Source organism: Carcharodon carcharias, chromosome 13 (genome assembly GCF_017639515.1).
Source record: "Carcharodon carcharias isolate sCarCar2 chromosome 13, sCarCar2.pri, whole genome shotgun sequence".
NCBI classification, from domain to species: Eukaryota; Metazoa; Chordata; class Chondrichthyes; order Lamniformes; family Lamnidae; genus Carcharodon; species Carcharodon carcharias.
This window is the reverse complement of record NC_054479.1, coordinates 28,175,403-28,188,679: the sequence shown is the minus strand read 5'-3', so window position 1 is coordinate 28,188,679 and position 13,277 is coordinate 28,175,403. Positions and strand designations below refer to the sequence as shown.

Below are 13,277 nucleotides of genomic sequence, written 5' to 3'. Positions count from 1 at the left end.
CATGCATATCTGTTCAAATTCTACCTGTGTAATAAGTTAATTGTTGCAAACAGTAATGAATGGAAACAAAACTTCATTTATTTCTTAATCATTAAGTAAAATTAGAATAGAATATACTATATATTTTTACCATCATTGCCTCACATTACAGATTGTGTACCATATCCATGTACTGAAAGCTAGTACATGGAATGGGTTTTCAAAACCTTCATTTATATTAAATTTTATTGTTTGCATTAAATAAATTCATATCCAATGAAGACAAAAAATAAGCTGTCAAATTTTATTTTAACTTTTATTTAGGCTTTGCAAACTTGTCAGTTTTCAAACATGAAAACCTCTCAGACCTGACTGCTGTCAGATCACATTAAAATTAAAATGGCATCCTAGCCATATATGGATATGCACTCTGCACAGTGAATTTTTCAGTCAATCATAGAGGGATATAAAAAGGCCGATAGTCCTTGATCAACCTCCTTGTTTGGTGAATAGTTAAGACAAAAAAAGCAATTACTGGGAATGTGAAAGGGAGGAAGGGGTAGGAGTACAAATTTACACGGCAACAGGGAAAGGACAATATTGCTGTAGTGATTCAAACATTCAGATATCAAGTGTTGATAATTTTATAGCAAATACTAAAGCAAATTGGTGGTGCTCACATAGTTTGTGAATTCAAATGGACGCTCACCTGAACAAATAATTCATTTTTTCTCAAACCCCTGTCTGACATATATTATAATAACTTAACAGAATTTTAGGAAAAGTTTAAATCCATTTTTGTCTTTTTTTTCCATCCAGTTCAACTGCATTTCTGAAGGGATTTTAGTGAGCAGCTGCCAAGTACCATTTATAGAGATGGTAACTTAACCCCATCTCTTTCAAAGTATTGCTCCAAATGTTCCTATCCTATAATGTTTTACAGCCTCTAACCTCTAACAGTTTATGTATATCACCTTCTTTCAAGGTTGCTGTCGAGAAATTCTTTTTCACAATGATCATGCAAAAAAGCTCTTCACCAACGAAAAAAAAAATCATCAAGCAAAATAAATTAAGAAAACAATAAACTGTCTCCAAGAAGATAAAAGCATCAGTCTGCACACTATAGGTATTAGATAAATAAAATTTAGACATGTGGTGTAACAAACTAACCTGCCACAGTATATTGATTTACTCATTCACATCAATCTTATGAACAGATTAATGGAAAATAATTTGGCCCATTTTCACTGATCTATCCAGAGAAACCTGCACCATCTAACTGCTTCTTAAAAGATTTTTGTATTCATCATCATACCCAAACACTGTGAAAAAGAGCTTGCGCCCTAAATTTGACTTTTGGCAATCGGCACTGAATTGCTTGAAACATTGCTTCAAATTTACCTTTTCTAGAATGTATTATAATAAAGTCTCAGAACAATGTACATTGTAGCATAATATTTTCCAATTCTGCTCTGCTTATGTAATTATAAAGTTCAGCATCTGATCCTTCGTTCTTGTCAGTTAGCATGTCTTTGGTCTCAATGACATGGCAAAATCAGTGGTGTGGAAGCTTATCTTATACCTCTGGTGCGATCTTTATGGGCCCAAAAAGCATCTGCTTCAAAGCTGTACAGGAAATCATAGAAGGCAGATGAGTGGAAAACAGTTCAGCTGCTAAGAGAAAAGGAATGCCATGGTGGAAGCACCTGCAACCTTCTCCCAACCATGCAGCTGCAGTGGCTGCAAGGACAACAGGCAACAATTAAGCAGACGTGGGACAGGTTGTCCATCATTCTCTGTGAAGCTTGTCAATGTCTCAGAAGGACATTTATACTGCTAAGCTAGGAATTTCTTGCCAGCTGAACCAGCGCCAGCAGTCTATGAACAAGAAATTGAGGAATTTTGGAACTGACAAACAGGCACAGCAAATCTAGCTTGATACAGAATTAAGGAATGTCTTCAGCCTAGAGTGCCACAAAGCAAAAGGCTGCAGTTCAATATTGTTAATTTTCAGACAGTGAGTTCCTGATACCAGCCATCAAGCATCTATTCTGCCTGCAATCTAAATTATCCACTTGAATTTTCTCAAGCATACCTAGAGAGGATGAGAGAAAACTAATTGAGAAAATGAAAAGAAGGCTGCACTCTAAATTTGAAAAGTAAACTATGGAATGCAATCTACAAAGCTTTATTTTTCATTATAAGTTATATAACTAACCAGTTTTCAAGGTTTTTGGCAACTGAATTTCATAACCTGGAGAGCATATGGTAAAATAAGCAAAGCTTCCAACAGACGTATTTATGAATTTAAAAGGACAAATGCAAGCGAGCACTTCTCATTAGTACTGTTGATCCATGGGTGTCCCTCTCCATTAATGTTTTGCCCTAGTTTCCAACACATCAAAAAAATGGACAAACCAGAAAACTTAAAAGCCATGTGGCTATCAATTCTAAAAGTTTCTCTTTATCTCTCTATTGAGAAATTGTTCACCTTTGAATTTATGGTCAATTCCAATATTCCTTAGTAATGCCTCCAAAATATTAAGATAGAATTTTGAGACAGCTGAAATAAGGTGGGGTTTATTTTTTTTAAGAATGTTTCATCAAAAGTGTGTGTATTTGAGATGTCCCTTCTAACTCTGCAAACTTATGTTATTTTTCTTTTGAAAAAACCTTCATTGATTATCTGCCACTGATTTATTCCTGCTACGCTCCATGACTGCTGCAAAAACCACAGCTAACTGGATCAGAGAACTACACTGGCTGCGCCAAGGTTCAACTAAGGACAGTCAGTTTAGCTGTGCATGGCTTACATCTCGATTTTGCTTTGGAAAATTGTTCAGCTGGGTGACCTTTCCGCTTGTAAACTGAGAAAGGAAGAATTTTCATTTAATGGCACCTAAGTGATGTTGTACAGCACTTTATAGCCAAAGCGTAGTTTAATAACTGTTACTTTGTAGGCAAATGCTGCAGCCAAATTAGCATATAGCAAGGTCCCACAAACTGCGAACAAATGAATTTCCAGATAATCTGTTTTAGGTACTACTGGCTGAAGGACAAGCATTGAGCAGGACATTGGGGCAAACACCTCTGTTCTTTTTCAAATAGTGTTGTGGGATCTTGAACCAAGGCTGAATAAAATTCTAGTACATACTGCAAAATTTTTCCATTAACATATTTACTTTGATGCTTTATAAGCTTGATATTTATTCTCCAAACATACATACGAGCATACAAATTAGGAGGAGTAGGCCATAGCCTCTCGAGCCTGTTCAACCATTCAATAAGATCATGGCTGATCTGATTGTAACATCCACTCCGCATTCCTGCCTAGCCCTGATAACCTTTCGCCCCACCCCCACCCTTGTTTATCAAGAATCTATTTAGCCTTAAAAATATTCAAAGAATCTACTCCCACTGAATTTTGAGGAAGAGACTTCCAAAGACTCACAACTCTGCGAAAAAATTTCTCCTCATCTCTGTCTTAAATGAGCGAGCCCTTATTTTTAAACTATGACTCTTAGTTCTAGATTCTCTCACACAAGGAAACATTCTCTCCACATCTACCCTGTCACGACCTCTCAGGATCTTAAAGGTTTCAATCAAGTCGCTCCTTATTCTTCTAAACTCCAGTAGAAACAAGCCCAGTCCGTCCAACCTTTCCTCATAAGACAACCCGCCCATTCCTGGTATTAGTCTAGTAAACCTCCTCCAAACTGTTTGTAACGCATCTACATGCTTCCTTAAACAAGAAAACCAATAGTGTACACAGTACTCCAGATGTGGTCTTGCCAGTATCCTGTATAACTGAAGCATAATCTCCCTACTTTTCTAATCAATTCCCCTCACACTAAACAAAAGCATTCTATTAACTCTCCCAATTACTTGCTGTACCTGCATACTAGCCTTATTGTGATTCATGCACTAGGACACCTAGATCCCTCTAACTGACATGAAGTCCCTAGTTTTTCAATGCTTTTCTTGACTGCCATTTTTAAGTGGTCGGATAAAAGACATTTATACTTCATCAGATAATTTAAAGATAAAACCTGTATATTATTTGGAAATACCTGACATTAAGAAGAAACCGATAAAATCCAATTTCTGGTACTTTGAGAACTGATATCCCTCATAAGTTAAAATTGAAACAAAATGTGCTTTAGTGAGACATAAATAGAAGTTTCTAGCCTGCCCTTTATTTCAATCATTGCTAGAAAAAAAATCAATAGATAATCATTGATCATATTGCACACTGTTGATGCTTAATACAGCAGAGCTAAATAGTCAAATAAAGCAAATAAAACTATAGCAGAACCATAGCATGCACTACGGAAATCTGTGTCTGGCACACCCTTCAAGAGCTTGTATTCAGAAACTGCAGTGGCTAAGGTTGCAAAATCCACTACTGCAGCAAACATTTACTGCATCAGCAAGGGTGCAAATGATCGATAGCATATTCCCATGATAGTTACAGTGTGGTCTGTCAGAGCCACAAAAAAATGCAGGCAATGCGCAAAATGCAAAAATTAAGTGAGATTTGATATCTCCTTCGGTCATATAAGCACACTGAGCAGAATTATCATCAAACATTGTTAACTACATTGCTAGCTTTGACCTTGATAGCTAAAAATCATTGTTACTTTCCTACTGCATAAATTAAGAAAGAAAATAAAATCTAGGCAGCTAAATTTAACAACTTGCATTTATATAATGCATTTAATACCCAGAAGGTCTTCACACAAGTTTTATCAATCACAATTTGACACCAAGCCATAAAAGAAGATATTAAGACCAGCGATCAAAGGCTTGGTCAAAGAGGTAGGTTTTAGGGAGCACCCTAAAACAAATAAGACACAGACAGGTATTCTAGAGCTCATGGCCAAGGCAGCTGAAATCTGGTTGTCAATGATAGAGCAATGAAACATGCAAGAGGCTAGAATTGGAGGACAGCAGACATATCGACAGGTTGTAGGGCTGGAGGAGGTTACAGAGATAGGGGTGGAAGGAGTAGAAAACAAAGATAAGAATTTTAAAATCAAAGCATTGCCAGACTGGGGGCAAACTTGGGTCAGAGGGCACAGGGTAGTGGGTGAATAAGGCTTGGTGCAAATTAAAATATGGGCAGGAGGGCATTGGATGATGTTACAGAGGGTGCAAGGTAGAACACCAGGCAAGTGAACGTTGGACAGTCGAGTCTCGAGATAGCAAAAGTCATGGATAAGAGTTTCAGCAGCAGATCAGCTTTTTCTTATTCATTCTTAAGATGCGAGAGTCATTGGCAAGGCCAACATTTGATGTTCATCCCTAGGTGCCCTCAAGAAGATGCTTTGTCTTGGGTGGTGTCATGTTTCTTGAGTGCTGTTGGAAATGCACTCATCCAAGCAATTGGAGAGTATTCCATCACACTCCTAACTTGTACCTCGTGGACAAGCTTTGGGGAGTCATGAGGCAAGTTAACGCCACAGAATTCCCAGCCTCTGACATGCTCTTGTCACCACAGTATTTAAGTGGTTGATTCAGTTCAATTTCTGGTCAATAGAAGCCCCCAAAATACTGATGGTGGGGGAATCCAGTGATGGTAATGCTGTTGAATGTTAAGAAGTGGTTAGAGAATTTCTCTTGTTAGAAATGATCATTGTCTGGAAAACGTTACTTACTATTTATCAGTCCAAGCCTGAATATTGTTCAGGTCTTGATACATTTGGGTACATACTGCTCTTGTAAATGGCGGGGGGGGGGGGGGGGGGGGGGGGGGGGGGGGCGCACGCAGGTCAGTTGTATTGCCACTAATCCCTTAAGATACATAGTGTGGCAACCCCAAAAATATGATCCAGTTCAACACAATCATAGACTCTCCACAGATTTAAATTCAGATGAGGTGAAGGTGTCGAGTTAAGTATCCCAACATATTTTATGCATTTGGATTACTGCGTACATTGGATTCTAGAACTCTGACAGTTTATTTTTGATACTGTGGATTAAGGAAGTCATTATGACAGAACAGTCACTAACTGAGATACTTTTTTTAAATAATTACAATCAAATTTCCTTTAATATGTTTCTTCTTACATTACTCAACATGCAGCCTAAACTACAAATTTGGAACCCTTAAGTATTTATGGCAAAATGAATTCTACACAGTCCTTGGCGGTCTTTGCATTCATTTAGCAAAACGGGTAAGGGGTTATTTGTTGGCTTCTACACTCTACTTCTACAAGATTCCTAAATTTACATTGCTTAATTTTATAGATTCATTTTCATTTCTTTGTTAAAAGTTAAAAAATGTTCAGCCTAGAGGATACTGTAAACTAAACCTATGAATTCAACTTTTAAAAATATTTTTCTTAAGAACCTTTAACGGTTATAAAGTTAGGATTGGAGATGTTCACACATTAATCTAAAATTGCCACAGCCACAGGGTACTGTGCTCAGCTTTATGGTAACTAGGTTATGTTGATATCTAACAATCCTATGTATGACTGGGTATTACATGGCACAAAAACATAGATTGGTTAGACGTGAAAGCGACTCGTGTTAATATTGTGAGTTAAGAATACAGAAAGGCTTGGGGAATTTGCACTGATGTCTAAACAGGCAGACCCGAGCTTTCCTATGTCTCAAGGCATACTTTAAAAGCTCTAGAAAACTTTGCAATATACAGAACTAGTAAAATTCCCATCCATAACTATGGTTTATTTTATTTGTTTTCTTACAGAAGGTAAAATACGCATGTACAATAGAGAAACTTTTCTTCTTGGCATTCTTGTGATGAAAATGCACAAACATCTAACAAGTTATTTTCCTTTAGTTTTAACAGGATAATTTGAGAGATCTTATATTGCCTCTCACTTGTAATATATTCAATATTTTAAACAACGTCTTTCTGCCGGAGCCGGCCAAGAACGGTTGATCAAATTTCTCTATCTGCCTGGCCAACTACTTAGGACAAAATGAACATGTGAAACACATCACTGCTCTTTAAATCTTTTAAACCTCCTGGGCAGGTACTAGCTTTACATCAGGTGACCATATTGGGTTAGAAAGTATGGTCTGTGTTGGCACCTCTTCGTAGACAAGACGGCTGAAAGTAAATCACATACGTTTTCAAATATATATTTATATATATATATTTCTGTAAATATAACAAACCCATTAGAGGTGGAAGAGATAACCGCCATTTTAGGAGAGCCCCAGTCAAAACGCCGGCCTGCTTCACTGTCAGCCTGCAGCAGGTACAGTACTCACAATGAAAGCTGTCATATCCCTCTTCAAATTCTAGCCGGTCCCCCACTCGACCATTTGGCGGTTTATTGGTTAAAATGTCAGCATCACAACAACCGGCTTGGGAGGCGCTTTTTGTTTTGTGTGTTTCTCGTCATCAATTTCAACCGGATGGCGAACACTGAATACGTCACCTTCGGTTCGGCCACGAAGAAACGAGAGCTCGGCTCCGGGCGCGGCAGCGGAAATCGCCGAATGCCGCGTTCGGCGGGAGCTCGGCTTCGGGTCCGGCAGTGGAAATTGCCGAATGCTCTCTTCGGCTCTCTTGGAAACGGACCAAAAGGTGGGCTCTGACTGACACCCAATGCGCTGCGCCAGCTTCACACCGCAGCCCAGAAGCTGCAAATTCCAGCAGTACCCATTTTTGTCCACCGGCCGAGATTTATACTTTGAAGATACTGAAATACAGATATAGACCTTTCTAAATGTTTTTAAGGATTCTAAATTAATCAAGGATTATTTTACGTCCACAGCCAGATAATATGCAAAGTTATATTTACAATTGTATTGAAGTTTTGTCACAAAAATTAAATCAGCTATTTTTTATGATAGAAGGGAAAGGAAGTCAAACCATTTTATTGTATGTCGCTTTAATTGTTTCATTGAATCGACATCTAAAGGTTCAACTTTCACCGCTGCTTTTGTAGCTGCCATTAAACCGGGTCTTGCAATTGCATAGTTTTAAAGGAAGTATGGGGATCGGAAATAATCTAGCACTTGTCATCATCCATGCTTAATTTAATTTAAAATTCCATTAACCTTGAAATAAATAAGAGAATCTGATGCTTCAGTCGGAAGATCAGAAATATATTTTGTTTGAATGATTGAAAAATTAAATAGGTAAGAATTTTACATTAAAGGGGTTTGTGTCTTTTTTTTAAAAAATCGCAATATGCTGAGTGTTTAGATTGAATTAAACAACACCTTTCCGCTAGATGAAATAATATCGTCTTTAAAACGGGATGATTTATTAAAATAGTTTTAAAGAGCTAAATGACATGTTCGTGTGTAGTTTTAAACTTAAATCTAAAGTAATGAGACTATAGAAGTGAATTAGAGGAAGGCTTTTGGCCAAAACCCTTTCGTTTTTGGCGTTATGTTTCTATATTTATTAACCCTTACAATAGTTGACTCGGAGCTACGAGCTCTGCTAAAATGAGTTGGATATTGCAGGCATCTATGCAACCTGCGAGTTTTGGACCTGCTTTGCCATTGAAATGAAATCTTTGGTTTCTTGGGGCTGTTTTATTGTTTTTTCTCCCTGAGGTGGGCTCAAGTCTAGACCCCAAAGTATAAAACTGACATTAATCAATGAAGTAAAATCCCTTTGATATCGAACATTTTCTCAGGCATCAATGAATTCATATGTTTAATCAATCCGGACCGATTTTATTTAACGGAAATGATTTGGTAAAAGAGACAATTTTATTTCCAGATAAAGTAAGGCACACAGAGCTATCACAAAACAAGGAAGTATGGAAAAATTGAAACAAAGTTAACTCTACTCGTGGAACTCATCAAACTCCTGATTGATTCATGGGCTTTAACTAAATCCTGAATATATTTTCAATCGAAAACGGGTTCACCAAAAGACGCGGCAGCAAACCATTTATTGGACCTCATCAAGATATGGAAGCTTCCTGTAGGGACTGTGCACTTTATTATTGTTGTTTTGTAAACTTGTGCAGACACATAGTATACAGCACAATAAAGGGGAAAAAACAACTGGAATATCTATGGCAGTATATACAAAGCATTCTGCACGCACTTCCTAGGAACACAGAAACAGCGGTAAACCATTTCGACCCTGGAGCCTGTTCCGTCATTCAGTAAGATCATGGCTGAGCTGCGACCTAACTCCACACACCAGCCTTCGCCCCATATTAAACCTTTGGACAATAAAAAGGTTCCAATAACAAAATCAGTCAATCTCAAATTTAAACCCAACTGTCGTTTGCAGGACAGAGTGCCATCTTCTACCACCCTTTGTGTGTAAAAGTGTTCCTTAATTTCATTCCTGAAAGACATGGTTCTACTTTTAAGGATATCTCCCCCAGTCCTTGATAACCTAAACCAACGGAAGTCATTTTTATCTACCCTGTTTCCATTATTATTTTGAAAACTTCAATCAAACCACTGGAAATCTTCTAAATTCCAGGCAATCACCCATAGTTTGTGTCATTTCTCCTCAGTTAACATTTGGGGTTTAGATATCATTCTAGTAAATCTATGCTGCATTCCCTACAAGTCAATACATCATTCCTAAAATATAATGCCCAGAATGGGATTAGACAAAGTCAACATGGATTTATGAAAGGGAAATCATGTTTGACCAACCTACTGGAGTGTTTTGAGGACCTAACTAGCAGATTAGATAAGGGAAAACCAGTGGATGTGGCATATTTGGATTTTCAGAAAGCTTTTGATAAAGTAGAGGTTAGCATGTAAAATTAAAGCACACGGGATTGGGGGGTAATATATTGGCATGGATTGAGAATTATTTGGCCAACAGGAAACAGAGAATAGAATAATTTTTTTTTTGGAGTGGCAGGTGGTGACTAGTAGGGTAGTGACTGCAGGGATCAGTTCTTCAGCCCCAGCTATTCACAATATATACCAATGATTTGGATGAGGGAACCAAATGTGATATTTCCAAGTTTGCTGATGACGTGGAACTTGGTGGGAATGTGGGCAATGAGAAGGAGGCTTCAAGGTGATTTAGACATGTTGAGTGAGTGGGCAAATACATGGCAGATGCAGTAAAACATGGATAAGTGTGAAGTTATCCACTTTGGTATGAAAAACCAAATGGCAGAGTATTATTTAAATGGTGATAGATTGGGAAATGTTGATATACAAAACGACCAGCGTGTCCTTGTACACTAATCACTGAAAACAAACATGCAGGTGCAGCAAGCAGTTAAGGAGGAAAATGGTATGTTGGTCTTCAGTGCGAGAGGACTTGAGTACAGAAGCAAGGATGTCTTACTGCAGTTGTACAGGGCCTTGGTGAGACCACACCTGGAGTATTGTGTGCAGTTTTGGTCACTTTACATAAGAAAGGGTATACTTGCCATAGAGGGAGTGCAGTGAAGGTTCACCAGACTGATTCCTGAGATGACAGGATTGTCTATGAGGGGAGATTGGGCCGATAGGCCTGTATTCACTTGAGTTTAGAAGAATGAGAGGAGATCTCATTGAAACATATAGAATTCTGACAGGGATGGACAGACTGGATACAGGGATGATATTTCCTCTGGCTGGGGGATCTAGAACAAGGGGTCACATTATGAGGAAACAGGGTAGACCATTTAGCACTGAGATGAGGAGAAACTTCTTCACTCAGACGGTGGTGAACCTATGGAACTCTCTACCACAGAAGGCTGTGGAGACCAAGTCACTGAATATATTTAAGAAGGAAATAGATAGATTTTGGGACTCTAAAGGTGTCAAGGGGTATGGGGAAAATGCAAGAGTATGGTGTTGAGATAGAGGATCATCCATGATCATATTGAATTGTAGAGCAGACTCAAAGGGTTAAATGGCATATTCCTGCTCCTGTTTTCTATGTTTCTATGTAATTGCTAACAGCACTCAGTGTGGTCTAACCAGGGCTTTCTGTAGCTGCAGCATGACTCTTGCCCACTTGTGTTCTAGTCCTCTGGATGTTAAGCCCAGCATTCCATTAACCTTTTTGATTATTTTTGGTACCTGTCCATGACATTTTAATGATCAATGCACATGGACCTCAAGCCTCTTTGGATTTCCACTGTCTCTAGCTTACTGTTTACAAATCCTAATGCTAGCCACCCTTTTTCATATTTTATGTCAACAATTTTTCCATTGTGAATTCCTATGACTTGTAATGATCACCTTATAGATTGATACCTTTTAAAGAGAAATTCCAGTTGACAGCTGAAAGAATGAGATGCCAAGATTTCATTTTTTAAAAACTTTTACTTTAGCAAATGACTAAAAATTACTGACTAAACACTATTTACCCTTTAGGAAACTTATACTTTAAAATACATGGCTCCTTTTTACTTATCACACATCACACTTTCCATAGAATTACAGTTCTTATTGAAAACAGTTCACAGGTGCTCCCACCTTCCAATGGGTTGCTTCCTTTTTACTTTCCCAGCTGGTGTATCTCTAATCCCAGAACTATCTCTCACTATGTGGGTTACACAGTAGATTTCTTATTCTAGCTCCAAAGTAAGCAAGTCTTCCAGCCTCCTTTAACTCCTCATGAACTTGGTCTTTAATCTGAATTTAAGCTCCTACCTATGTTCTACATGGTGAATGATAGAGTCAGCATTTTCTCTGCTTAAGGTACAGGCCTGGCAGCTTCTATTTTTTGCTTGCTCTACTCTACTCAAATGGCGCAGACCACACAAGACCAAACTGCAACTTCTGCCTGTCTTGATATATCTGGGTTTATAAGGAAGACTGTAACCTGATCTCAAAATAGCTTCCTCTACCCTGTTCCCTGTGGCAATGGAAAACACATTAGCTTTGTAGCTAAGTAAAAATGCTCATCATTATCTTTGATTCCAACTTCCTTTCAGCTAACCTGCATTTAAAACTACCATCCCAAAATATAGTAATTCTATAAACCAAAAGGTACAGTTCTTAAACACAACAATCCTATAAAGCTCACAATTGTAACCAAAAGACAACTGCTCATGTACTGTTATCACACGCCATGATGTCAGTGGTGGTGCTGCAGTGGCATGGTTTTGCATCTTTGAGCTACAAAATCTATATTCCAACTAACTATGCAACTGGAGGCATAAAGCATGATGCAATAGTAGCAGAAAATGTGAAGGAACAAATGGTGTAAGTACAGCATGGCACAAATTAAGCCCAGGAAGTCAGGGCTAAAACAAAGCAAAGGGCAATTAGTGTAACATGTATTATGGATACCAAATGGAGAATGATTTCACAATCTTTAAAAGTGGTATGGTAAGAATTGAGATGCATATCTCACATTACTTTGTGCCCAAACCAATTATGTTACCGACATGAACCAAAGGTTTAGAGCTAATGAGTGGTGTTTGCCTTGGAGAAAAATATACATCAATAATCTGCAACAAAATACCAAAAAATATTGACAACACTACAGTAGCATTGAGGATTTTAGAAATGGGGGCATAGAGTACAAAACCAAAGAGGCAATGATAGATGTGTACGCCAGCAGAGTATTGTGTGCACTTTTAGTTGTTTCATCATGGGAAAGATATGAAAACCATAGACAGTGTTCGGCATTGTTTCACCAGGATTATAACAGGATTGGAAAATGAAAGATAAGATTTGAGCCAAGAAACTGAAGCTACTCTTATTGGAGCAGATGAAATTAAGATTTAATAGGGGCTTTGAAAATTATGAAAATTTTTGATAGGTTGGTAGGGAAAATCTATTTTCTTTCATTCAGGATTCAGTGATGAGGAATCATCAATTTAAAATTGTCAATAAAAGAATAGGAAAAGGGGTTATTAGGAGAAAATTCTTTACACAATAAATTGTTACAATATGACTTTAACATATAGAATTATTGAGGTAGAGACCATTGCATTGCATGGTAAAAGTAGGTAATTATTTGAAGCAGAGGAACATATGGGGTTATGATGAGAAAGCAGCGCAGTGGGATTACTTTTTAGATTGTTCTAGCAAAGGACTGACACATTCACAATGAAACAAATGGCAGTATTCTTCTCTGTAATATTCTATGGTTCAACTTAATATAAATATAATACCCTATTGCTACGCTGGAGATTTGTGTAGCAAGACCTCATCTGAGGTCAATTGGAGGACAATGGTTTTTCTGTAGTTTTTTCACAAATCTCTATATCTCTTTATTCTAAAGTAGTAATAAGCATGCTACTATTGGGTATATCACCCTTGAGTGGAGAGGATGGGGGTGAACTAGGTATTCAGCTTATTCAGTGACCTGTTCTCCTAAGTGCACACTTGTGGATAGACAGTGCCATGATGCCACCCCATGACGAATAATC

General features: G+C 37.9%; 1 protein-coding gene across 4 annotated transcripts in view; it reads right to left on the bottom strand.

The window, feature by feature from the left end:
- zgc:193801 (uncharacterized protein LOC564476 homolog) overlaps positions 1-7,398 on the bottom strand; it is a 69,091-nt gene extending 61,693 nt beyond the window's left edge. For 2 of the 4 annotated variants that reach the window (XM_041203364.1, XM_041203367.1), the window contains exon 1: positions 7,225-7,397. In XM_041203364.1, the coding sequence (XP_041059298.1) occupies positions 7,225-7,239 (15 nt within the window). In that variant the 5' untranslated portion in view covers positions 7,240-7,397. Of the gene's footprint in view, positions 1-7,128 lie in introns of all 4 variants that reach the window. The other 2 variants (XM_041203366.1, XM_041203365.1) reach the window with 2 other exon arrangements.
- Positions 7,399-13,277: the final 5,879 nt, after the last annotated feature.